We start from the raw sequence: 24,720 nt of genomic DNA, 5'->3' as shown, positions 1-24,720 counted from the left end.
CGTTGAGGTGCAATGTGTCATCTGAACACATTCAAAATGGTTCGGACCGTGCTTTGGGCTGATCTACTAGATCCTCACGTAAGCATGCACAAGTGATACGACAGTGCGAAGATCAATCATGCAAAACACAGGTGGCCACACAGTTATGTTTATATATAATTAGACTAGGCCTAGCACTTGAGTCGTATGCCTTTTCGCATCTCTGACTCTCGTACTTCAAACATGATCTGAATGCCCACAAATAGTGTCAAACATGCCATCCCAAGGAACATTAGGCCTGTCAAGATTAAACGTTCATGTTAGCAAAGAGCAACCCCCCCAAAAAAAATTACTCCTGTTTTGTTTCCTTATCTGAAACAATAAACCAAAAAAAGAGGTGTCAACAACATACCGGAAAAGTCGTGAAAGATTCCCTTGAGAATGCTCTCCAGCCCATCTAGGCCGACCGCGAACCCGACCAGGTTCGCCGACATCATCATCAGCACGTTGACGACAGCGCCAGCTGCGCACATCATCCTGTATGCGGTGGGGCGGTCGGCCCAGGCCTGAGCAGGGAAGAAATATGCCGCTGCGACCTCGGGGATGAAGAAGAGCACGATCAGCCAGCCCCAGATGAGCAGGCGGAGCTGTATGTCGTGCCACAGGGCCACAAAGGTAAAGATGACGAGGTAGGTGACTATGGACCTGGTGGCGGCCTTGCGGGAGCGGAAATCGGCGCCGCCCAGCGGCACGTACATGTAGCGGATCAGCCAGCGATTGTAGGAGCGGTGCCAGGCGCGCCAGAAGGACAGGGTGCTGTAGTTGTTGCTGACACAGCGGATGATGTTCTCGGGCGGGTCCACGCCGTCGAGGAGGGCCCAGAGGCGGAACAGCCGCCACGCGAGCATCAGCTTCATCCAGATGAGGTGCAGGTTAAAGTATGACAGCAGCGACAGCTGGGCCGCCGTGTAGCTGCCCCACACGGGCTGCGCCTGGCTGATGGCCCCAACGTAGTCAAAGTGCAGCACCACCTCCATGGCCAGCAGCGCGAGGACGAACCGGAGCGCGTACCTGACCGTGCGCGGCGTCTCGATGCCGCTTACCTGGTGGCGCTGCTGGGCGATGTAGTCATTGAAGGTCAGAATAGGACCAGCAAGATAGAGGGGGGCATATATGGCATAGGCAAGGTAGTTGCGGAAAGAGTAGTCCCGTGGCTTAGCAGGGGTTGAGACGCGCTCCCGCTCCGAGAGGTTGGCAGGATCCTCTTGTCTCTTCCTTTGTTTGTCAGCTCTCTCCTTCTCTTTGTTAGCTACAAGCTAGCAGAGTTGGTAGCAACTCAAAGGGGTGATGTTACGGAAGGGATTTGGTCGGTTCGCACCTCTATCGGACTCATGCTTCGCCTGTCGAGACTCCAGTAGTAGTCGAGGTTGAAGCTGACGAGCCGGAGCACAGTGATGTTGAAAAGGATCTCCCAGCGAGACAAAATCCCTCCCCAGCTATCCATCCACTCCCCGGTGCTGTGAAGCAGCCCATCGGTGCTCCCCAGAAAAGTTGCAATATCCTTGAACCTATACCCGCTGCATAATTCATTGGCAAACAATATGCCAACGTTAAAGATCCATGTCGCGGTCGGGATGTGCTGCTTGGGAAGCGTCGTCGCCAAAGTGTAGTTGACATAGAGGATCAGGAGGACCTTGAAGGCGGAGAAGCCATGGAGGGCCACGAGCAGGATCGGCGCAAAGATGGCATCAAAGGATACTCGCTGCTGGAGGCGGGCTTCGGCTCGGTCGGCGGGCGATGGAGTGTCCACGGACACGGGGCGGAGTATATTGTATAAGCGGCGGAGGAGAGGATGGACAATCAGGAGGGCGCCCATATAAGGAAGGTTACTACGGAAGGTATGGTATTGCGGGTCCGAGGCATCCTGACGAAGAACGTTGCGCGTGAGTTGGCGCAATGAACATAGCTACCTAGCTTTTTGCCTTGGCGGTAGAATTGGGAGTACTCACGACCATGCGGCCCGGAATCCAGCCGGGAGCAAGCAGATGTTCATATTTGGGATATCGAGGGTCCGATGCTGTGGAGGTCAGCTGTTAGCTGGCTTCTTTGACGGAAATTATAAATGGTTACAGCAAGTTGCACAAAGAAAATCAATGTATAACTCACGTCTGGAAACATCATATGCGATCCAAAACATGTACGGAATTACCACTGCGAGGAAGACATAGTAGAGTATAAACTCGGGAGACTTCCATTTCGCGGGCTGGGCGCGGCCCTCCACGCTGGACTGGGGCTGCGATTGCTTCTTATGGGCGATTGCTTCATCGCCGGGTGCTACCGGCCTGTACGGCAGCGACCTCGAAGTGACGAGGCGAGTGTCGAGTGCCTCAAGGCGGTATACGCTCGATAGGAATGAGAGAGGCTGCCACATATTGTTGCTGCTGACCTACCGGTGAGGCCCAGGGTTTTTTTTTTTGGCAAGGGCAGGCGCGGCGACTTATGCGTGTCGTGGCCCGGATTTCAATAAGTCGGCCGAACTCAGGCCTGGATGCCTTGGCACGGGCCCATAGTAACGCCGACACACGACACACTGCGACGACTGCTAATTAACTTATTTGAAATCCCTGAAGTGACTTTTTACTTTTCCTGTCCTGCCTGCGCCAACACAATGCACGCTGGATTTGTTCGTTCTCAACAGGTTCCAGACCCATCTCTCATTAAGCAAAAGTCAACCAACGTTTTAAAATTAGGTAACCCATTTTTACACTCGCGTTGTTTTTTTACAGATACCTTGGTACAGCTCATGGAATACGTCATCGTCAATGGACAAGAGGCCTTTTGCTATCCCAAACCTTCATAACCCAGGTCTCCCTCCATATGTGAAAGCTCTTGACATTGCTTCGTTAGTCCCTTTCTGACCCAAGTATATGTCATATTCACATACAAACTATTCTACCATGCACCCATGCATATATATCGTTACTTCTCGTTTACTGAATACTGCTTACCGGTGGACCTCCAGACATGTGGTCGGGTCGCCGGATTGACGACATTTCTTCCGTGATGGGACGACAACACATAGTTGGCGTGTCTCATGACAGCCTTGTCGTACCGAGTGGCATCGGGTACCATTGCCATGGAAGCAGTCTTCCCGTTTATCGACTTACCTGGGAAAGCTGGGGCGTGCCGCTCAGGCTAGTTCGACTCAGTCTGATTCAGAGAGCCTTGCTCGGCGAGCCAGCGTGTTACCACTCGTATGCTCGTCAACAAATGTCGGATACGTCAGTATAAGCGGCACCTTGTGCCATTTTCGACCTGTTAAGACTTCATCCCCTGGATGAGCCATCTTACAGGGACAAAGCTGAAACCTCCAGCACCCTCGGGGATTTCGAAAAAATCTTGATACACGTCAAGCAGCCTGGAATGCATGTGTCAACATGGATTTGCATCCAACTGAGGCTTGGTTTCTTCTCGTTCTTTCGGGCGAGTCTGGACCTGCCTGCATAGGAAGGTTACTGCATCACACGGAGAGGCCGTGGTGCTGAGATTAACGCGTCGGGACTCACGACCCTCCGGAATATTATACGCAAATGTCAAATCCATCGTTTGTTCAATGACAGCAGTAAGCAAATTTGGAAATCCTGAATGCACGTGTGTTTGATGAACATAGTAATCAAGCTTTTGGCGGTGTTTATGCTCAATTGTTTCGGGAGGCTAGAAGAACAATCGACGGCTTGTTTGTTCATGTTGGCGTATAATATGTCGATGCGTATAAACAAGGTCACTGCTCGGGTCAAGGCGTGGAATTCTTCTGGCCGTTTATACCCTAGACTGGACGAGTTCTCGTTGATCAAGGCTTCTTCTAGAAGCTTTTTTTTTTTTTTTAAGAAAAAAAAAGAGATTTAGCGCCGGGGAGGGAGGCCACTCGTTGAGGCTGCTGGCTGTACATTGTACCCGGACGCAAGCCGACTATCACGAGTCCACGACATGTCCGGGCGTGGTAAACGGGCTGGGAGATACTTTTTTACCGTCTATATCTTGCTTTTTCTCTCTTTCTATTCTGGTTCGTGCTTCGGCTGATGTTCTAGACGCAGTGGTGACTCTTCCCCAATTGCCTAGCCATAGGGATAGCGAGCGTACGTGCCATGCCAGCCGATTTCAGGTGATTCTTCACAGTCCACGGTGTTGGCTGCAGAGGTGGGTGGGTTGACAGCTGCAGCAAACACGAGGGAAGACAAACAAAGCGTGTCCGTGGTCGCGCTACAGAATGATCTTCAAGCCCGTTATTAATATGGTCCTGGCGCGGGTTAGCTTGGAAGCCGGCCCGTATCAGACTTGCACATCGATTGGTTGGGGCTGAAAGAACCGTGCTTGTATTTCCGCATCAAGCCGGCTGGCTTTGCTAGAATGAAATACATTTCTACGGTAATTTGGCACGAGGTCTCGGGAAAGAAGAAAATTTAAATCCGTAGATTTCTTCAACAATAGTGACATTGAAACGAGGAATGACGCGAGGCGGGGATGTTTTCTCCCGCACTGCACGGGGGGTTTTTTTTTCCAACGGACAATTTGAGGTTCAGGCTAGTTCTAGTTGGTTGGCAACACTGATCCCTCCTTTCCTTTCTTGTATCGATTAGCATCACGAGCCTTGGCAGGCAGTTGCAATAGACAAGCTAGAACACAAAAAAAAAACCCCAAGCATCCAATCTTGACATCGTGTGACTTTCAGCTCCATCATCACCAGCAACATTGGACACAATTCCCACAATCAAACGGCCTCGTGCATACCATGTATTGGTGAACCGAGTAAAACAAGAAATCTGGCAATCGATACACGCTGAGCAAAAGCGCACAGCTTGACCACATTGTTGATCTTACCCCCTTTATTCAGTTCAAAGGGTTCGGTTTTCTCAACGCGAACATCATACTGCACTTTTTCTTCAGCGGCCACACAGTGACAGAGATGCCCTGCTTACGTCGAACGGACCAAGCTAGCCTACAGCACAATCGCCCGTTCGTTTCCCTGCAGCTCGCCATGTCTGACCGTTGCTAGTTATTTCAGCTAGTTCACCCGCTATTCTTATAGTCCGTGCAATCATAAACCCAACCAGGAAGCGCCACTACCAGCAACAATAGCGAGCTTTCCGCGGCCAGGGTCGCCGCTGTTTTGGCTCCCCATGTATCCTGACATCAGGGTCGTTGTCGGTAGATGCCATGTGTGCTTGCTGTGCCTGTGCTAGTAGGTGCTAGCCCTGGTAGGGAGGCAACGCAACACACCATGCCATACACACCAAGAGACTAAAATAGGAAGCACTCGCCTTGTCCCTTTTTGCCTCGACTCTTCATTTGCCGCTTGATCTGTTTCTCTCTTTCTCCACGCCATCCTCGATAACCTCAGATCTCATTCATTTTGAAACAGCGGCCAGGTTTTCCGACCTCGACATTCGTTTTGACCTATCTAGCCTCTTTGGTTCCGTTTTTACCTCTCATTCTCATTTTGCTACCTCCTACAGTTACTGGAGATATCGTCTTTTTTTTTAATCTTACTACACACTCTTTTGGTCACTTGTACGAGTATACCAAGCGGTCGTCCGTTCAAAACAAGAATAGTCAAATCGTTGTTCTGAGACTTTTATTTGTCGGCAGCGCCGTTTGCCCTTTCTCGACCGCTGTTGGCTCGGTTTTTTTGCCGTTCAGACCACACAAAGAAAACAAAGAGACGGAACATTTCACGGGGGAAAAGAATTCAGCCATGGCCAGTTCGGTATCAACCCCGGGCTCAGGACAAGGCGGTCTTCCTGCCCATTATTTTGACAGAGCAGGGAGTCTACAGCGCATGTTGGAGCTGGAGACGCAATTCAAGGTAACACAACAGCCCATAAACCAGCAAACCCACGTCACTCGCTCACCTTGCCTCTGTGAACAAACAAGCCCCCTAACTGACTGCTCTCACCCACACAATCTCTGGGCCACTTCTTCTTTTCCTTCCCCTCTCTCTTCTTACGTTTCATACACCGAGCCTTGGACTTGTTTGCTCACTTATTTGTCCACAAAACCACAGCTGGCTAGACTTGGCATTGCCAGAGCAGAGAGCACCCCCGACTTGAGGAATCAAAACCAAGATCTCACTTCTGAGCCAGACCTGAGAACACTCCGAGATCGCCGCCGCGACCTGGGACCAACATCTGAAGAGGGAGAGGCAAACGATGCAATGTTCCACTCTGTTCGTCGCCGAAGCGTCACAGGCCCGCCACTTTCCATTGACCTCGTTCAATCTTCCCGGGCCAATAGCAAAAACCGCTCCAAGACGGTGAGCTTTGCAGCCCCAGACGAAGACGGCGATTCTGATCGTTCTTCGATATGTCAATCACCGGGATGGGGTGATCTTGGGTTCAGCAAAAAGAAGAAGAAGAAGGAAAAGGAAAAGGAACCCACCACACCGAAGCTTGCCGAAGATAAGAAGACCAAGAGGAGGTCTAGACTTTCCAAGCTTGCACCACGCCGTTCAGCTGCGCAGCCGACATCTCCAGTCCCTCCTTTGCCCCCAGTGCCCAAGGCACCAAGCTCTGCTGTAGGCGACGGCAAGACACAACCTACGAAGCCTGCCATAACCCAACCGTCCGGTATCCTGAAGGCGACCGAAATGCTGATCAAGTCGACACCGCTAAACCACACCTTCAACGAAAACTACACTACATCGACGAAGTCTACCATGATGGCTGCAACAGTCCAGCAGGAGCAGCAGCAGCCACCGCCACCGCTGACAGTCCCCCACGTACCATTCGACCAAGACCGAGGCTTTGTCGGAGGTATCAGACTCGAGAGAGAAACCGAAGCAGCCTCACAGGTCTTGTCGCACTCGCGCATTCGTTCAAGAAGCGGCTCACTATCACTTTTCCCCAACGCTCGCCCGGTTATCAACCCACCGCAGCGTGCGCCGATGCAGAGATCACAGTCCTCGGGCCCGGGCGTAGACGGTCACCAACACAGCACGAATCCGGTGGCACAGATCCCGAGAAGCGTCACTTTGACCGACATATCCAGTACAAGAAACCAGAGAGGCACTGCCGAAAGTAGGCAGACGCCTAGTCACGTCATGTCCCCAACCCAGGTTGGGCACCCTGCAAGCCAATCCATGCTCTATTCTACGGCCTCGAAGACTGCCGATTTTTTCAAGGCACGCCAGGAAAAGAATGAGCGTGAATTGGCCATGTCGGATTCCTCAAGCTTGGCGCAAGTTGGCAATGACAGTGTTGCCGGAATCGGTACACATTATGCCGCCCAAAACTTTGAGTTTCCAAAATCAGCGCATAATACGGGCGACGTCAAGCAGCAGCAGCTTCGGAAACAACCCCCACTGTATGCCATGCCCAACAACACGTTTTCGCCGCTCCAGGGGAGCCTTCAGTGGCAGCAGCAATCACCAATCCCAGGGACGGTCGGTTCTATCTCAACCTCTGCAGATTTCAGTGTTGGGAACAAAGGGCTTTCAGCTCCTCCACGCCAAGCATATGCCCAGTCATATCACAGTGGCTCCTCATCCGCCGGTGAAGATCACTCACCACACAATGTCAAGACGGTGTATCTGAACCACATTGGGGCCTCAGAGTCACCTCCGCATACCGGAACGGCACGGTCGTTTAAGGAGAAAGCCATGGCCATGCTGAGATCGCCAACAACAGAATCTGCTCCCGTCATCACTGGTCCTTTTAACCCGCGCGGTAGCGGTCTCTCTTTCCATGATGCCGGCCCTGAGCCAGAGATCTCTACATCTGTGGAGCAGCTTGTCGCTGCGCCCTCACGCAGGGCTGGCCAGGCTTCAGGTGGCTCATCAACCTCGTCTTTTGACGAATCGTACATAACCTCGCTAAACACCACCCCAGACAGCTCTAGGCCCCAGTCGGCCAAGGAGATGCCTGCAATAGTCAGTGAGATGACAAACGTTCCGGGGCGCGGCAAGATCGTGGTGAACGACAGTAGGACTCATCGTCATTCCCAGCAGGCCTCACTAGTGATGATGAAACAGCCATCCCTTAGAAGCCGGCTAAAGAGATCATCCAGCACCTACTCGCAGGTTGACTCACCATTCCACCTGGAGGCCAGTGCCAAGTACGAGTTTTCAAACGGAAAGCCGGTGCTTTCGACACCTGTGCCAAGCCAAAAGGGCGAGTCCTTTGTTATTGACTTTTCGGAGCTGGTGGCAACCGGGGATAAAGTCGAGGGCACAGAGCCCACGCAGGCCCTGGCCCAGACAAATAGCCGAGACGACCAGCCAGACGCACGCGTGTGGCATAATATCGCCAGCTCGGTCGACTCGGTCGATTCTGAGCCTTCAGACCTAAGTAGGGCCACATCCCAAGAGGAGTCGGATGGGTCCTCCACTGCTGTCGACGTGTCTTTCTTGCCTCCTCTTAAACATGAGCCCTTTATTCCTCCCAAGTCGAGGGCGAGAAAGAGCAGGATGCTAAGGAGGACAGAGAGCACAGACGACGACGAGTCCACAGTGCCAAGGATTGCCATAGCCGTGGAACACCCACAGTTGGCCACCGGTGCGGCGTATCTTAGAGAAGCCAGAAAATCCGTCCTCATGCCTCCGTCGCTCATCTCGATGCCCCAATCCAAGCCACCCAAGATGCCGGCAAGAATATCACTCGCGCCCCCGATCTCAATGGTGGTTGCTAAGGCACCAAAGACACCCAAGCCCATACTCGCCAACACATCGGCCAACAGACTCTCAAACCAGACGGTCATTATCCCACCTGCCCTCCCGGCCGCCGAAAAGGTAGCCTCTGCTGGTGTAACGGTGTCGAGGCGGTCGCTGCTGCCACCGCCCTCGCCGTCCTCGACTGCAAACGCTGTAGCGATCAAGAAGGCGGCACCACCGCCCGAGCTGCTCGGGCAAAAGGTAGCCAAGATGCTGGTTGAGTGCTGCAGCTGCCATTTCCTACACGACATGCCCAGCCGTGTGTATGAGTGCATGGTGAGCCCGGATGCAGTGGTCGAGGACCACGCCATGGGTATCAGCGGCGCTATCACGACCATGGTCAAGTGCCCTTGGTGCGCCCACAACATGAGTACCAGCTGCTGCGCGGGATATGCTGCTGTCATCCATCTGACCGAGAGGATGCACTAGATGGGGCTTTTCTTTTTGTGGAGGATAATGCTCAATGGTATCCCTTCTCACTCGTTCTCGTTATTTCGTCCTTTCTGTTTCGTTTGGCGCGTTTTAAAGATGCGGCAACAAAAAGCCTGCTTGGGTTGGTCCGGCTCTCACTCTTTTCACGTCTTTTTTTCTGCGATATTTGGCCTTCGGCGGCGTTGCCTTCGCCCACTGTCTATCAATTGCGACGCTTGTCCTGTACTCGTATCGCTTCCACTAAATGTTCTTCAACGATATCTAAACATCTCTCCTTTCCTTTCAACATCATTCAAGGTATGTACTTAGCTAATACTAAAAAGTGTCCACGATGCGTTGAAACCTCTCAGAGCTGGGATGGGTTCGCTATAAAAGATCATGCTGTAAATAGAACGCGTACATAGGGCCTGTTTATCGAATGAACTTGAGTAAAGAAAGCGATGAAGACTCGTATCCTGAAAACCCGTTGGTAAATGAAACTTCGCCCTTGGAGCAGGTAGATACTTCTTGCCTCCTCAGCCCTGGGCTCTTTGCGTTTTGCTCGTCTTGATACATGAAAGAAAAGTAAGGAAATAATATGCCGTTGATTACGCCGTTTTTTTGAAACTTGTTTCCCGCCGCCCAATGCAGTACAAGTACAGTAACGATTTTTCTTTTTTTATGAAACCAAAATAAGACAGACCATGAAACAACAAATAGAGTGTAAAAAGATAAAAAAAAAAAAGGATCGACTTAAAGAGACACCATGGCTTGTGACCAGGGGGCTCCAACAGAATTAACAAAGCAATACACCAAAGCACATCACCCTTTCCAGGTGAGATAGGCCCATATGGCGGCAACCATCCACAGACACCGCCACGCCGTGGTCCAAAACTCCCGAAAGACGACCAGGGAGCGCTGCCGGCCGCCCCTGGACCTCGCAGCCTTCCACTTACCAAAGTGGTCGTCCTCGTCGTCCGGATGGATCTCGATCTTGGGAGTGCGCGTGCTGTTGGAGCCCCAGCCCCACTTGCCTCCGCCGCCGCCGGTGCCGCGGTGGCCGGGCGTCGAGTGCCGCATCTTACTGCTGGGAGGTGCGACGCCGTAGCCGTAGCCGCGGGACTGGAAGCTCGAGGTGCCCGAATCGTGTGTGGGTGTGCGGCAGTAGGCGTCGTCCATTTTGGCCTTGATAGGCAGAATGGAGCCGCCTCCCTGCTGGGGCTCGAGCGCAAAGGGGGTGAGGCCCAGGACCGGGACGAGGAACGCGCGGATCGCCAAGATGATGCCCGAGAGGGCGGCGAAGAGCCCGTATCTGGAGAAGGTGCCCAGCTGGCTGGGCAGCAAGCAGAGGTGCGTCTGTATGGTCTCCTTGGGCGCACCAGGCAGCGGCTTGCCTTGGGTGTCTATCGGGTTGTAGAGACTGACCAGGAGAAAACCCGGTGTGGGCACTCCCATGGCCATGCTAATGCTCTTGACCGTGATCTCCTTGACGTTATCCTGCGCCGCGCTGTGTACCACCTCGCAGTAGTCATGATCGTCGCCAGAGAAGGCGTGCACCACGTTCCCAATGCTCCGGATAAGCTCCTTGCTGTCCTCCTCGTCCAGAACATTCTGATACTGGTAGCCGCCAGAAACGGAGATGGCATTGCGGTGGTCAGGGATCACAGGACCCGTTTGGCCCTTTGGTGGCTTTGCGGGCGGCCAATGCTCGCGCAGCGGACCACAAGGCGTCCCCGGTGGCCGATAAAGGGGCACATGAGTTAACAAAATGGTCGGAAAATCGGCCGTATCCTTCTCAGTCACTAGCTTCGGGGTGTCTGTGAAATCGGCCTTTTCGAGATCCTCGATGCGGTGCCAGAACTTGACCTCCTCAACCTCACCTCTGAGATGGCGTAGCTCCTTGACAACAGCTTTGCGCTTCGCCCAGCCGACTTGTTTGAGAAAGTGCTCGGTCGGTTTGTAAATCTCCTCAATGCGGTGATATGCCTTATCAGCGCTGAGCGAGACCGTATCGACCGAGACAAAAGTGTGATTTCCGATCACATCTACGCGGTTTCCCTCGCCAAAATAAGTTTCGAACCGGTCACGAACGGGAATCTTGATCTCGTCTCCGAAGCCGAGATCGTGATTTCCTGGTAGGTTCGCGATCATCTTCCTTCCCCTCTGACCTTCAACGTGTCCTTTCTGAGCCAGCTTGACCCAGGGATCAAAGAAAATGTTGCCGAAACGCCCGTATTCCTTCAGCCAAAAGTTATGGGTATACTTCTTGTACCATTTCTTGAGCAGCCCCTTTTCGGAGTTTGGCCGATGGTTCCACTCAGGATCTTTAAATTCGCCATGGGCCGTCTTCCACTCCCTACCACCATCGAAAAGGTCACCTAGAAAGAAAAGCGAGGTCGGGTCAAGCTGAGATATTAATTGGTTGTAGGAGCGGCGGAGGTAGTTGTCCGTGATCTTATATGTTAGGGGATTCAGAGGCCATGGCCGGCTAGGATATGAATGCGGATCTATCAGTTGGGGGTCGGCCACCAAGACTAGGTGGTGAGGATTTGCGCCGGGGGGCTTTAGAAGGACAGCAAAGTTAGTTATACAGTCGACAATGAGCAACATACGAGACAGGAAACAGAGTGCATAGAAGACGCACCCATTTCTCCCACTTGTCCCAGTGACACTGGTTAACCTTGTTATGAAACACCCAGCGCTCCCCCCACAACAGCACGATGACCCAGAATGCAACGAGCAAGTGAGGAAAGCTCAGTATTCGGCGGGCAACTAGATTCCTCTTGAGCTGATGTGAAGATCGACTGAGACCGTTGATGGCCATGACCCGACCTGGACCCTTGGTAAACCTCCATAGGAACCGGACGGAGCGCACGGCGGCGGCTCGTAACTCTTCGATTATTGAGTTGTCGTCTTGGGGTTTTCGAAAGGCAGACGAGTAGCCATTGCTATATTGTGCCATGGCGACACAGCGGGAGCCATGGACCTCGTCCCGGCGAGGGGGGTGTGCGGTGTGTTTTTTTTATCTGCGACTGGTGTTGCGTGAGGCCTGGATTGATCGAGCTCTGTGTACCTTGAGGGTTCGGAGCTGTCGAATTTGGTTCAATGGACGTCGTAGGAATGGAAGCGAACAGGGAGGGCGAGAAAAGACGATTCCAATGGGCGGTCGTGGGGGTCCGAGTCGTCCTTGTTGCTTCTGATATTAACAGCCGGTAGATTGTGAAATTTGTACAATATACTTGAGCAGTAATGTGCTTATAGTGTTTTTTTCTTGTTAGGCAATAGGTAAGAATGTACTCAGTCAATGTGAGTTATTCGAGGTATTCTAAGGCAGATGCCATGATGATTTAGTGCTGCAGCGAATTTGGTGTCCTGTAAAGCCTCGTCCCCTGGTTGTTCGACAACGGGCAAGACAACACCGCGCAACAGGGGAAGGCCAGCTTGGCCAGGTACGGAGTGGCCCTGGGGGTGGATCTGCAGATGGTACCTAGCAGTAGTAAATGCCACCAAACTGTACCCGGTTGGGAGCGGGCTGATCCAAACTCCAGAGTCCAGAGTACTATGAGGTAGCATGACCAAGCAAGCTGAGCAGGGGCTTAAATCTAAGATCCACAAATTTAATGCACAAATTGATCCACTGCATCCATAGGTAGTTAGGTACCTAGGTAAGGTACGTACTGCCAGTCGCGCGCTCAAATATTTTGATTGGTGAATCATGTCCATTTTCGGCCATCACGTCCTACCACGCAACGGGAAAAGCCCCCGCCGCGGGTCAAGCTGCATTCCATGTCGATTCCATCGAGCTCCGTCGTCATCGACGTCCCCTATCTCCGTTAGGTGCGCCGAGGAGGCAAAAAAATTGTTACTCACTCCTGATCCGAATTTCGGCCTTCACCTCCTTATCCCCACAATTCAACCAAGTAACTAAACGACCACCGAACCTTAATACACACCTAGAACCCGGCTGGTTCAAGCACATACTGGTTGGTTTTTGTGTGCGATCTTTACACCCGTCTGTTCATCACAATTCAACAAACCTATATATTTATCTGCACTGTCCGGCTGTCCCGAAAATCCCATACTCGACCGAGCAAGCCTCCATACATCCATCCCGTCTGATAATGCGAACCTGAGCCAGGCCGGGATGGCGTCCTTGGCCTCGGCTCCTTCATCGCAAATTATTCACAACCCAGCAGACCACGAAAATGGCACAAAGTCCATCACTTTAGAAAAGATGGTATCGGGTGCGGAGCAGGCGGCGCCTTTGCCGTTACCAACCGGCGTAGCGGGCGGTCTGTCTGCAGGCGATGAGCCTGTCGAGATCACTGCTGTTCAGAAAATGGTGTCGGCCATTTCTGGCAGCTTATTGACCGGGCTTTTAGGTATGTTTATACTGCATGCAAGCCGTGCATTCAAGATCCGAAGTGCTGACCATTACAGTTACGCCCTTGGATGTCGTTCGTGTGCGGCTACAGTCGCAAACCATCGCCAAGCCTGAATCATCGGTTAAAGCTTACAAACTACCGCTCACCTCCACAAGCGCATTCCGCCCGCCTGCTAATATAGGCGTCACGGCGTGCTGTCGCGAAGTTTTTTTCATGAACAACAATGCCCAGTTCTGCGTTGTTGGTGGTCACACAGAGCCCAGCAGCTCCAGGGCTGCCGCTTTGGAATGCGCAGTGGAGCAGACACAACAAAGAACATACAACTCGACTATAGATGGCCTTAGGAAAATCGCCCGCAATGAAGGCGCAACTGCTCTGTGGCGAGGTCTATCCCCGACACTTCTCATGGCGGTTCCGGGCAACATTATATATTTTACTGGTTACGAATGGCTCAGATTTAACAGGGAAAGCCCCATCGTCAAAGTCGTCAAGGAGGACTATTCACCCTTGGTCGCCGGTAGTGTGGCAAGGATATTAGCAGCAGGGGCCGTCAGCCCCATCGAGCTATTCAGAACTCGACTCCAGGCCTCTCACGGCTCTTCAGCGGCAGGCCATCTGGCCGACACTTTCCGAGGTATCCGCGAGATGGTTGGGCTCCAGGGCTACCGGTCACTATGGCGTGGCTTAACTCTTACTTTGTGGCGGGATGTGCCCTTCTCCGGCATGTATTGGTGGGGCTACGAGTTCATCAGAGGCAACCTTACCGATGCCCGCGAGCGAGGGAGGGGTCAGACGCGCGATGCCGACGAGTCTCGGGGGCGTGCCCGGAGAAGGTCACAGAGCCGTGAGAACCACGCCGAGACGTTCGTGGACAGCTTTGTTGCTGGCGCAAGCTCCGGCGCGTTTGCATCGGTGGCAACAATGCCTTTCGATGTTGGAAAAACGCGCACTCAAGTGTACCAGAGCAATGGCGGCTTGTCCAAGTCTGCCAAGGCTATAGCACCCGAGGAGCGGAGTATGGTGCAATTGTTGTGGCATATCTTCCGGACTGAGGGAGCAGCCGGGCTGTTCAAAGGTTGGATTCCAAGGACGCTCAAGGTGGCACCCGCCTGCGCCATCATGATCAGCAGCTATGAGGTTGGTAAGAGGTCGTTCAGGAGTATGAACGAAAGGAAATTACGGCAAGAGATGGAGCTGAAGCAGTCCTAATAAAAAGGGCTCTGGTGGTATATTTGACTTGTTTGTTATTTTCTTGGGACTCTTTCACGGGAAAAACACCTCTCTGTTGCGCATTTGGATGCATTGTAGGGCGTTCCGGGTATTGAAGGAAAGCGTTAATTAATTCTTGCGAGCTGTGATTTTTCACATGCTCTTTAGACGCGACGAGGAAAAAAAAAAAAAAGGAAAAAAAAAAAAAGGCCGTCCGGACTTGGGATGTTGTGGTGGCTGTATTTGGTTTCTTCTCAAGTCTGGTCCAGATACAATCCTCAATTTCTTGGCCGGTGGTATGGATGTAAGACTAGGAACAAAATAGCAAAAGCATAGATCTGTTGGAAAGCTCATGATTCATGACATGTTCTAACCTTTCACAAATTCCGCGCGGGGGCATGTCTAACGCTACCTACCCACGAAGTACCTGCCTTGCTTGGACCAAACGGCTGCCTGCGCGTAACGTTCAACAAATACCAGCCATGCATAGTTCAGGGGCTGACTGTCCGCGGAAACCCATTAAAGTTGCAGCACGCTCGGGCATTTTTGACGCGCCCGCGACGTGAACGCCACGCGTTTTCCTTTCCCACCTCCTCCTCAATGCGACGTCAGCTCCTCATTCCCCATAAACTATTGCAAACTTCGCCCGTTTTGGATGATTGAAACGAAGAAGAAGCAGACACAGTTACCGGCGCAGAAACGGAAACCTATCAATTCTGCTTAGAATTTAGACTAGTTCTAGTCCAGCCTACCTACTACTCATACCCAACCAGCTCGTGTCACTTTGTCTTCTTTTGCATTTTTTCACAACCTTCTTCTCTCGAATATTTTCTACAACTCCATACGATTGCAAAGCCGGTGGTGTCTATTACTGTTATAATTAATACCTACTTTTCTCGTCCTTGTTAAGGAGGCAAACTGCATAATAACGGCTACACAAAGATCCCGACTACTATCCGATCCTTGGCCTTCAACCATATCTCCAGGCTGTGGAGGCACAGAGTCTTTGTCACGACAGCACCAGCAGCCCAAGGCTGCTTCTTCACACCATGTCCACCCTCAAGCGCAAGGCCAATGGACCGCTGTCAGCTTCAGATGCCAAGAAACCCAAACAGAACGCCAGCATCACATCATTCTTTGCCGCACCTAAGACCACACCGGCCAGCGGCGCCACCACATCTAGCAGCCCAAGTTCTACAGCGGCGCCAGCAGCCTCAGCTCCAGCCCATCCACCGGCTGTCAGTTTCAACAAGCAGAAATGGGTGGAGAAGCTTACCAACGAGCAGAGGGAGCTGCTAAAGCTGGAGATTGACACTTTGGACGAGAGCTGGCTTGCGTTGCTCAAGGACGAGATTACCACAAAGGAGTTTCTTGACCTGAAAAGGTTCCTAGACAGGGAAGCGAATGCGGGCAAGAAGGTGTTTCCACCAAGAGAAGATGTCTACTCATGGTATGTAAACCGGCGAGCCTCGTTACCGTCACAAGCGGACATATGCGTCACTATGTTCTGTTGTATAGAGGTATTGACATGTTCCGTTTCGTTTTGCCACACACAGGTCCCGCCATACGCCCTTCCACACAGTCAAGGTCGTAATACTTGGCCAAGATCCTTACCACAATATCAATCAGGCCCATGGGCTTGCCTTCTCAGTGCGACCACCGACTAAGGCACCACCATCTCTCAAAAACATGTACATTTGCCTCAAGAACGACTACCCTGAATTCACGCCGCCGCCCAACAACTCGGGCCTGCTAACGCCCTGGGCCCAGCGCGGCGTGCTGATGCTCAACACATGCCTTACGGTCCGGGCGCATGAGGCCAATTCGCACGCAAACCGGGGCTGGGAGAAGTTTACGCAAAAGATCATCGAGCTCGTGGCGGGTCGTCGCAGCAGGGGCGTTGTATTCATGGCTTGGGGTAGCCCCGCAGCTAAGAGGGTGATCAAGGTCGACCAGAAGAAGCACTTGGTGCTCAAAGCGGTGCACCCGAGCCCATTGAGCGCGTCAAGGGGATTCTTTGACTGCGGTCACTTTAGAAAAGCCAACGAGTGGTTGGTGCAGAGGTATGGGGACGGGGAGGAGATCGACTGGAGCCTAACGGAGGGAGTCAGCCTCTTGCCCAAGCCAAAGGTCGAGGTGGTCAAGGCGGCACCCGAGGCAAAGAAAGTCAAGAAAGATGAGGAGGAGTTTGACTTTGACGAAGGGGAAGAGCTTGAGGCGCTGGAGGAGTTGCGAAAGATCGAAGACAACAAGAAGCCCGAAGTTCCAGCACCTTTGACTGCGAAGCCAGGGGTCGAGGTCAAAGGAGACGAGAATAAGAATCCTTCTACGGCTACAGCATGATGATTTGGAGCCTCGAGTATCGAAGCCGGCAGGGGGCTTTGGCCGCAACGGTATTGACGGAAACCGGCTGATTTGGTACGGGTTCACGATATTCTTATTTCTGTCTTTTCTTTTCACGTCACGTTTGTAGGTCATGTATGGGGATTTGTGCAGGTCTGGGATTGTCAAAAAAATAAATAAAATAAAATAAAATAAAAAAGAGCCGATATGTGGCAGTCACTTTGCGGGAGAATTTGTGATATCAGATCAGATATATGGAATCCCAGAATTATATATATGGGTCCTCTGCATTGGGTTTTGTGATTTTTGTTGCGCATAATAAACACGCGACGGCGACATGCGGATTGCTTGATGGGGCGCCAAGCACCATGTAATAGAAGAAAATGGGCCATCAATTGAGGTGTGTTTCGTAGCGCCCGCCGAAAAAGGGTTCATGGTCCCCCCTATGGAAAACTGCCAGCTAGCGGTATCGGCTGAAGGGGCTTAGTGTGGAAGGTGATTTTGATTCTCTACCCAGCTCCTATAAAGTACTCGGTGCTGACTGGTATAAACGAGAAAAAGAAAAAAAGAAAATTTAAGCGATGGAATGCAGAAGGACTGACAGAAGGCAAAAAGCCATGTTCCAGATTGAGGCTGCCTCATCTCAAGACACCATGCCGGAGACAAGGGTTTGCGACAATGTCTTTTTTTTTTCTTTTTTTCTTCTTTTCTCTCTCTCTCTCTCTCTCTCTCTCTCTCTCTCTCTCTCTCTCTCTCTCTCTCTCTCTCTCTCTCTCTCTCTCTCTCTCTCTCTCTTCAGCAGCAATGCATCGGGATTGTACGAAATACGTGGTAAATCCTATGACGTGTAGAGTTTCTTTTCCCTTTATTATTCCTCCCCCCCCCCCCCCTTTCTTTGCACCTCTCCAAGACTTGCCGTTCAGCAGTCTCTGCCAGCTCCAGCGGGAGAGTTTATCCCGGCTGGTATCCCCGGTTCAAGATCGTTTGCGCAGGTTTTCTTCATGCGTTGAGGTTTCAGAGTATGGGAAAGCCACGAAAAAAATAAACCCAATCCCCCTCCATCTTCCCCCGGTGATCGGACTGAGGTTGCCAACCCCATACCAGAAGAAAAAGAAAAATCTTTAGCTGATCTGCGGGCGATAAAACGACATGAAGGCTGAAAATTGAGGGGGCGTGCGGTGTTTATCTGTTCTTTTCGGGCACCCGGATCACTAATTACCAAATTACCGGGTATAAGCCAGCTGCTGGTAGGGTTGGATGGAACAGCTCTAATTCTAGACGACGGCAAGTCAAGAGAATGTGGGAGCGCGTGGCTGACTGGCAGAGTTTATTTTTGGAACGTTGTTGTTTCTTTATTCCTCCGAATACGGTGTGCATGCAACATGTACGTAATGTGTTGGGCAGACGAGGTCAGCAATTGGGAGAGACAAAACAATACTGTTGTTGTACATGGGAAAACATTTATATTTCAAAACAGAATACCATGTTAATCCGATAAGTCTACGATTTCTGTGTAGCTAAGGTACCCGTCTTGCCGCAAATATTCATAGTACTACCATCCAATGCAGTACATACTGCATGCAGGTTCTTCTTCATCTGATACTCAATTAGGAAGGATTCGGTCTGCGGGAGTGGAGAATTTCTATGCTTGGTGGGATACATGATTTAACCAGACAGGCTCTGGTAGCCAACCCTTCTTGTCAAACCACCATCAACACGACGTACGAAGTAGGTAATTTCATCTAGCTGCAGCCCTTAATATGCAGTGTACCACTACCGTTACCAACCAACCAACTAACATCGGCATCTTTACTCCGTAATATACAGAAGATTTGACTATGCCTGAGCACGTCCACTTTAGGTTATCAATTGGTCGATTGCGTACCGACTACTCCTCAGTGGAGAATTATCAGTGTTACTGTATGCATGTCGTCGATAACATCGGATCCTTGTGGCCGAACCAACGAACAAACAAACGCGACCAGCAAAACCCCCCAAGCCCCCCTTCCCCCCCAAAGAAAATACTTGATAACCGAGACCAGGAAAAAAACGGTTGTCGGACGACGCATATTCTTTTTTTCTTCAGCACGGACCCCCGTCATAACCCCACCCACTATGCTATCCACCGGAATCGCTAGCACCCCCCACCTTTGCGGGCTATCTACATTTCTACTGCACTTTTGACGAGCCTCTGACGCACTGGAACGGGCCTAAGGTGCTGACAGATTGTTATCCTAAATTCGAGCCGTCCATTTCGCTATGCAGGTACAAAACTTGGTGTGACTGTTGGCAATCAAACTCTTAAATTCCTCTCCGTCCGGTTCCTGGGTTTAGGAACTGCCAACTTCATCCAAGAGTTCTTAGTTGAGAGCGGCGTGCAGTAGGCACGTACTTCGTAAGAACAGACGGCCCAATTCGGCATGTACCTTTTTTGTCCGCGTGCAACGGAAAGTTGTTAGTTGGCAAATGTCGGATCGAATATTTAAAAATATTCTCTGCGACATATATATATATTAAAAAAAAACAAGGAGTACAGTAATGTCTTTTTTTTTTTTTTTTTTTTTTTTTGAGCTGATCGAGCTGTTTGCAGCTACGAAGTAATTAACTACCACTGTCCAGTACCGTACTATTCTGGCCCCTGCCCAATTTGAACAACAGGGGACCGCCCCCCTTCCCTTGTCGGGGGCGCCCGCCTTGCCAGTCGCCTGTCTCACATCCCCGTCCCACTTTAGCCCCTGAAGACATTGATTGACACGCCCGCGCAAGCTCCAGGCCGAACCTGTTCGATCGCCCTCTTCAGCGCTAGGAAAGAAAACCCTCTTTGCAGATTTGAGCAAGGCCTGGCTGGGGGCTGGGCAGCATTGCATTTTCTGCATTGATCGCTAAAACCAGTACCGCGGTGGACAAATCTCTTTCCTCCTCGTGTTTGCTTGTATCGGATCGGTCTCTTTTTTTTTTTTTTTTTTTTTTTTTTTTTTTTCCCTCTTGCTCTGATTTTTGTGTGTATTTGCTCGGTTAACTCATTGTCATTATTCTCCCCTTGCAACCAGCCATTCATAGCCTCTTGCGTGGAGTGTTTGTGGACATCCATTGGAAGTTCTACCACGCGGTTGCTATTTTTTTTATTCCAACTAATCAACGCGCTCACTCCCGTTATTACTGGGTTGCATCCAAAACCTTCCTCGCCACACTACGTAGTACATACCATCTGATACCACGCACACACCCGCAACGTTCAAGACGAGACCCTGAATTTCCTCTGGGCTACCTACCAGGTTCATTCGCTTTTACCCGCTGTTCCAAAAGGAGTTTCCAATCGCTGCTATTGTCTTTCTTTCCCACAAAAGACTTGCGGTGTTTGCTCGACAAAGCCGCCTCTACCGCACGAACCCAAAACTTGGTCTTCCAAGGTTGCCTTGCTCGAATTCGCGGTTCGCCCAACGAGCAGCGCCCGAGGATCGTTGCCCTATTCTTTGTCTTGCGCGGCAGACGGCACGGGCGCCCCTACCCGGTGGCCTTGATCGACCTGCCTGAGCTTCCAGCACGAATGCTTCCAAGACATTGACTAGTCTAGGCTTCTACATTCCTGTCACCGAGGCGTTTACCAAATGCCTAGTATATTCTCCCGCCTCAAGGGGAAGGACGGCCCCACCAAGATATCCAAGTCCAAGAAGAATGGTAACCTCGATCACCTCACAAACCAGCTGCCGCAGAAGCCTCAATGGGAGGATGGCTTCGCGCGAACGACGGTCGAGCCCGAAGAGGTTCAGGAGCTGGTGCACCGTTGCACATCGGAGCTGAAGGCTAGAGGTGAGGGAATAATGACTAGGTACCCAGTGTGTGTTCGGCATGGAAAACTGACCGCGAGCTTCGTTCTACCCGTATCCAGGCCTTGACATACCATTCTTGCTCCTCCCTTTCCGCCCGACCTCTAACCCTAGTGCAGTCCGGACGTTTATACGGCATTTCTTTGACCACTCCTCGAATCTGCGCGGTGATGTGCTGGGTCAGGAGCTTCGAATGCTAGAACCAATGGTGGGTTTTGGCAGATTCCGCGCACTCATTCTGGCAGTGCTCTAACTAACGCTGTTTTCGCAGGTAATCTCTGGCGTTATTAAGTGGTGCTGGGCTAGGTTGCAAGGTGGCGTAGTGGGCTGGGATGCCTATGAGCTGTTCAAAGTGGGCGAGCATGGTCCGTATCAACAATTTCCCTCCTTGTTGCGCCTTACCAGTCGAAATCTGGCAATCTAACTTGACCTACCCTTTTGCTAGACTCGGATATGGCGCGCGATTCCTTCCGAACGTTCATACCCCTCAGTGTAGAGAATGAGGCGAGGACATCCATAATATTCGACTTCTTCGATCTGCTCGCTGCCGTAGCCGCGCACGGCAAGATGAACGGCTTCGGTGGTCGCAAACTCTCTCGGATGGCTTCTTGGTGGGCTTTCGAACACAAGGATACTAGCAACGGCTTCGAGGGTGGCTACAAACTTTGGCTCAGAGCAGCGGATGCGACCAGCCATCTGTTCTTCGCCTACCTACGATCAGTTGCCCCTCAGCAAACACAGGCTGGAATCTCCATGCTTCCAATGTCACTTCAGAAATTGCTTCAGGAGACCGAGTATCCTCCGGAAAGGCCGTCGCTCATGATGTCAACAACATACAAGGTGGTAATGATCGTCGAGACAGTATCGCCGACCCCATTTGCGCTCCTCAGGCGAGGCAACCATTTCCAGTACCGGGACAGCGACCGGCCATTATTTGAATTTTCCGACTATGAGGATCCTGTCCAGGCATTGACGGAGGAGTGCCGCAGAGTTCTTAAGGCGATTGCTGCGGCAAACCAGACGCAGGCAGTGTCCAGCGCCAAGCATTCGACGGGGCTGCGCGATGCCTCTTGGTCACGATTTGAGGATATCGGATTCGGTGCGACGCTAATGGAGGAGGATGATGATTCGGAGCAGAAGCAAGGGAGACGACAGATTACTGGGCTCAGGACTACGCCAGCTTCGGGAGTGAATCTTGCACGGCCAACCACGCCATCATGGGCCGACTTTTTGTCTTCTGGATTTGCGCAGGATGGGCCCAACAGCCCCTCGAACCTCCTACTCCCACCCGACAAGGTGCTCCCGCCCATCGACACGACAGTCCGTCAGCGCAGCGCACAGTCTCACCGGCCAAGGCTGGAGTCGGAGCAGAACCTGGAGCCAGGAGAGCTGGCAAGCATATCCCGTTTGGAGCTGGATGACTCGTTCTGGTGGGTGTGGATGACCAGCCTCGCACCCGAGGAGACAGCCGAGAGAAAGTCTTCGTTTGGACGATGTGCCGTTATTGAGACGCAGATCCGCAGCGGACGTTGGCTGATATTCGAGGAGATGGTCAAGGGCGCCGCGCCGGAGCCCGATGAGGGTGCTTATATTGCGGAGAAGAAGAGTTTCTTCAGTTGGACGCGCCGCAATAAGACAGGCATGTCTCGCAGCAAGTCGGTGGGTAAGAATATGCTCGGCAGGGGAGATGGTCATGGCAGCGACATGAGCAACAGCAAGACAAGCATCGGCCCAGATCAGCAAGCCAGGATCCAAGCGGCAGCACAGAGACTCCACGAAAGAGAGATGATGGAGAAGCAAGCGGCTGCTCAGAACTCGCCGACAAGGCGTGGAAGGACGGACGCTGAGCTGATTGCCGAAAAGACAAAGAGCATCATGACGATCCAATCTGGTCTGAAGACTGAGGCGTCCCCGGCGATGCAGTGGGCAAACCGGTACGACAAGGAGGCCATCCGCGAAGCCTATCTGTCCAGTTCCAGCACAGGCCGGGGTCTTGGTCAGTCAACCATGCAGACCAATGGCAACGGTTCATATACGCCCATCCAAGAGGATGACGAAGCGCCGCCCCCTCCTCAGAAGTCGCCCTCTCTATTCCCCCCTGCTTCGCCCGCAGTGGCGCCACAATCTCCCGTCACGAGACAGCCGCTTTCGCAGGGGCCAACGCCAGAGCCGGCGGCCTTGCCTCCGCCTCCCCAGGGGCAGCATAGTATGGACCTGCAACGAAGCAACCTGGTTTCCCCAGAACCCGATTTCAGCCCTGATAATAAAAAACAGCAGAAAAAGTTGCACAAGGAAAAGGAGAAGGAGAAGGGATCAGGTGGATTCAGAAAATTGTTTGGTCGCAAGAAGGACAAGGAGCCTAAACAGCAACAGGGCTCTGAGTTTACAAGCAACGGCTTTCCGCCAGTAGCAGCGGCAGGAGTAGCAGGAGGCACAGTAGCCGCCGCCGCACTGTCGCCGGAGCCCCATATGGCTGGAGCAAGCTCGCTCGCAGCGCCCAGCGAGCGAACCGAGGATCTGACGCCTCGAGCCCACACTCCCGTCACACCCACCATACCCGCAGCCGGCGGCCCACCTCCCGTCACAGAATATGAGCCATCCATTGAGACAGTATCGCCGATCGAGACGGTGGATGCCAACGAGGCGCACGAGGAGTTCAGTCGGTTTGACCAGGGCCCACTAGCGGACCAGCCAGCGTTTATTCCCGACGACTCGGACTCCGACGCGTCGTTTGATGCCATCCCGCCACCTATTGCTAGGCAGCGAGAGAACCCGGCCGCCCAGGCACCACCGTCCCCTGCTCCCGTCCAGGCACCTGCTCCTGAGGTCCAGTCGCCAAGTACCCTGACACCAGCGCAGGACAGGTGGGCACAGATACGCAAGAACGCGGCGGATCGTGCGGCACAGCAAAGGCAGAGCGAGGATCAGAGCCAGGGTGGGTACAGTAAGACGACGGATGGCGACGGCGACACAAGTGGAGAGGAGAGTAAGTCTTGACCCCTTGTTTTTGTCTTGTAATTGTTTATGCCGGCGAAAGACCAGGCTGCTAACATTTTTCCCACCACAGCTATTGAATCGAGGGTTGCTCGAATCAAAGCCAGAGTGGCTGAGTTGACGGGCAACATGGAAGGCTCGGCGCCACCCGGCAGCCGTACGCCCCCTCCGATCCGTCGTTAATGAGACACGCTCCAGTCCATAGGGGTCACCTGAACGGATGAGACGGAAAACCTAAGCTATATGATTTTCGTTTATGATCTTCTGGTTGTTACACCTGATCTTGCATAAAACCAACTGAACTTGTTTTTCTTTTTTCTTTTTTTTTTCTCTCTTTCTCATTGCTGCGAGATTCTTCTATTTTTGGTACTTCTGCGAGACTGATACGTCGGCAGTTTATTGTCATATTCGATTCTGTATGCTGGACAAGTGACACTGGGTGTCTTTTTGTCATTTTTGGTAATCGACGCACGATGGGGGTGGGGGGATGCAGTGCTTTTTGCAACAAGATGTTAGCCTTTCTAGAAGGCCTTGGAACTGTATTTCTTGTTGTCTACTCTTTTTCTTCTTTCTTTTCTTTTCTTTTCTTTTTTTTTTTTTTTTTTTTTGTCTCTGCCTTGACTTCTTATACAGAATACCCAACTAGCAGTAATGATTTGTGTTTTTCAATGGGGGGTTCCCCCTTTCGTCATCTACTTCAAGTGTGTTTTGTTCTCACTCGATAGTCACAAAGCCTACACATACAGGCTATTGATACTTGCTCTGAAGGGGTTGGTTGACGATGGAAGCAAGGCCAGCTTTGGCCGCTGCAAACCGATCAATGGGCTATTCTTTTGTTGAGAAGTGGATTTGATGACGGTCACTACCA

The 24,720-nt window shown here is 52.0% G+C and overlaps 7 protein-coding genes across 7 annotated transcripts; 4 read left to right on the top strand and 3 right to left on the bottom strand.

Moving 5' to 3' along the window:
- Positions 1-132: 132 nt before the first annotated feature.
- MGG_03628 (glycerol uptake protein 1) lies at positions 133-2,685 on the bottom strand. Its single transcript, XM_003716215.1, has 5 exons — positions 2,146-2,685; positions 1,989-2,056; positions 1,358-1,903; positions 392-1,274; positions 133-277 (listed from the first exon to the last, which is right to left on the bottom strand). The coding sequence occupies exons 1-5, from the start codon at positions 2,408-2,410 to the stop codon at positions 171-173; spliced, it is 1,869 nt and encodes a 622-aa protein (XP_003716263.1). The 5' UTR covers positions 2,411-2,685; the 3' UTR covers positions 133-170.
- Positions 2,686-4,659: 1,974 nt separating this feature from the next.
- MGG_03629 (uncharacterized protein) lies at positions 4,660-9,552 on the top strand. Its single transcript, XM_003716214.1, has 2 exons — positions 4,660-5,842; positions 6,041-9,552. The coding sequence occupies exons 1-2, from the start codon at positions 5,732-5,734 to the stop codon at positions 9,110-9,112; spliced, it is 3,183 nt and encodes a 1,060-aa protein (XP_003716262.1). The 5' UTR covers positions 4,660-5,731; the 3' UTR covers positions 9,113-9,552.
- Positions 9,553-9,916: 364 nt separating this feature from the next.
- On the bottom strand, positions 9,917-12,056 carry MGG_03630 (cell division control protein 1; the record flags this gene model as incomplete). Its single annotated transcript, XM_003716213.1, has 2 exons — positions 9,917-11,656; positions 11,739-12,056. 2 exons carry the CDS (start codon positions 12,054-12,056, stop codon positions 9,917-9,919), a joined length of 2,058 nt encoding a protein of 685 aa, XP_003716261.1.
- Positions 12,057-12,441: 385 nt separating this feature from the next.
- MGG_17055 (uncharacterized protein) lies at positions 12,442-12,827 on the bottom strand (the record flags this gene model as incomplete). Its single annotated transcript, XM_003716212.1, has 2 exons — positions 12,442-12,653; positions 12,773-12,827. The coding sequence occupies 2 exons, from the start codon at positions 12,825-12,827 to the stop codon at positions 12,442-12,444; spliced, it is 267 nt and encodes an 88-aa protein (XP_003716260.1).
- An 88-nt stretch (positions 12,828-12,915) lies between these two features.
- On the top strand, positions 12,916-15,082 carry MGG_03631 (solute carrier family 25 member 40). Its single transcript, XM_003716211.1, has 2 exons — positions 12,916-13,476; positions 13,535-15,082. Exons 1-2 carry the CDS (start codon positions 13,239-13,241, stop codon positions 14,686-14,688), a joined length of 1,392 nt encoding a protein of 463 aa, XP_003716259.1. The 5' UTR covers positions 12,916-13,238; the 3' UTR covers positions 14,689-15,082.
- Positions 15,083-15,297: 215 nt separating this feature from the next.
- Positions 15,298-17,261, top strand: MGG_03632 (uracil-DNA glycosylase). Its single transcript, XM_003716210.1, has 2 exons — positions 15,298-16,138; positions 16,245-17,261. The coding sequence occupies exons 1-2, from the start codon at positions 15,738-15,740 to the stop codon at positions 17,029-17,031; spliced, it is 1,188 nt and encodes a 395-aa protein (XP_003716258.1). The 5' UTR covers positions 15,298-15,737; the 3' UTR covers positions 17,032-17,261.
- A 3,266-nt stretch (positions 17,262-20,527) lies between these two features.
- Positions 20,528-24,513, top strand: MGG_03633 (uncharacterized protein). The gene is made up of 5 exons (XM_003716209.1): positions 20,528-20,841; positions 20,921-21,066; positions 21,130-21,223; positions 21,304-23,844; positions 23,926-24,513. Exons 1-5 carry the CDS (start codon positions 20,640-20,642, stop codon positions 24,033-24,035), a joined length of 3,093 nt encoding a protein of 1,030 aa, XP_003716257.1. The 5' UTR covers positions 20,528-20,639; the 3' UTR covers positions 24,036-24,513.
- The last annotated feature ends 207 nt before the right edge of the window (positions 24,514-24,720 follow it).

The sequence above is a fragment of the Pyricularia oryzae genome, chromosome 4 (genome assembly GCF_000002495.2).
Source record: "Pyricularia oryzae 70-15 chromosome 4, whole genome shotgun sequence".
NCBI lineage: Eukaryota > Fungi > Ascomycota > Sordariomycetes > Magnaporthales > Pyriculariaceae > Pyricularia > Pyricularia oryzae.
This window is presented reverse-complemented; position numbering and strand designations above follow the sequence as displayed.

Excerpts from the sequence above, each read along its gene's own strand:
- MGG_03628 (XM_003716215.1), bottom strand. The coding sequence starts at position 2,410 with ATGTGGCAGCCTCTCTCATTCCTATCGAGCGTATACCGCCTTGAGGCA. Across the intron at positions 1,904-1,988 it reads GGATTCCGGGCCGCATGGTC|GATGCCTCGGACCCGCAATA; the intron begins GTGAGTACTCCC and ends GTTCTTCGTCAG. Across the intron at positions 278-391 it reads AATCTTTCACGACTTTTCCG|GCCTAATGTTCCTTGGGATG; the intron begins GTATGTTGTTGA and ends TAATCTTGACAG.
- MGG_03629 (XM_003716214.1), top strand. The coding sequence starts at position 5,732 with ATGGCCAGTTCGGTATCAACCCCGGGCTCAGGACAAGGCGGTCTTCCT. Across the intron at positions 5,843-6,040 it reads AGCTGGAGACGCAATTCAAG|CTGGCTAGACTTGGCATTGC; the intron begins GTAACACAACAG and ends ACAAAACCACAG.
- MGG_03631 (XM_003716211.1), top strand. The coding sequence starts at position 13,239 with ATGGCGTCCTTGGCCTCGGCTCCTTCATCGCAAATTATTCACAACCCA. Across the intron at positions 13,477-13,534 it reads CTTATTGACCGGGCTTTTAG|TTACGCCCTTGGATGTCGTT; the intron begins GTATGTTTATAC and ends TGACCATTACAG.
- MGG_03632 (XM_003716210.1), top strand. The coding sequence starts at position 15,738 with ATGTCCACCCTCAAGCGCAAGGCCAATGGACCGCTGTCAGCTTCAGAT. Across the intron at positions 16,139-16,244 it reads AGAGAAGATGTCTACTCATG|GTCCCGCCATACGCCCTTCC; the intron begins GTATGTAAACCG and ends TGCCACACACAG.
- MGG_03633 (XM_003716209.1), top strand. The coding sequence starts at position 20,640 with ATGCCTAGTATATTCTCCCGCCTCAAGGGGAAGGACGGCCCCACCAAG. Across the intron at positions 21,067-21,129 it reads TTCGAATGCTAGAACCAATG|GTAATCTCTGGCGTTATTAA; the intron begins GTGGGTTTTGGC and ends CTGTTTTCGCAG. Across the intron at positions 21,224-21,303 it reads GTTCAAAGTGGGCGAGCATG|ACTCGGATATGGCGCGCGAT; the intron begins GTCCGTATCAAC and ends CCCTTTTGCTAG.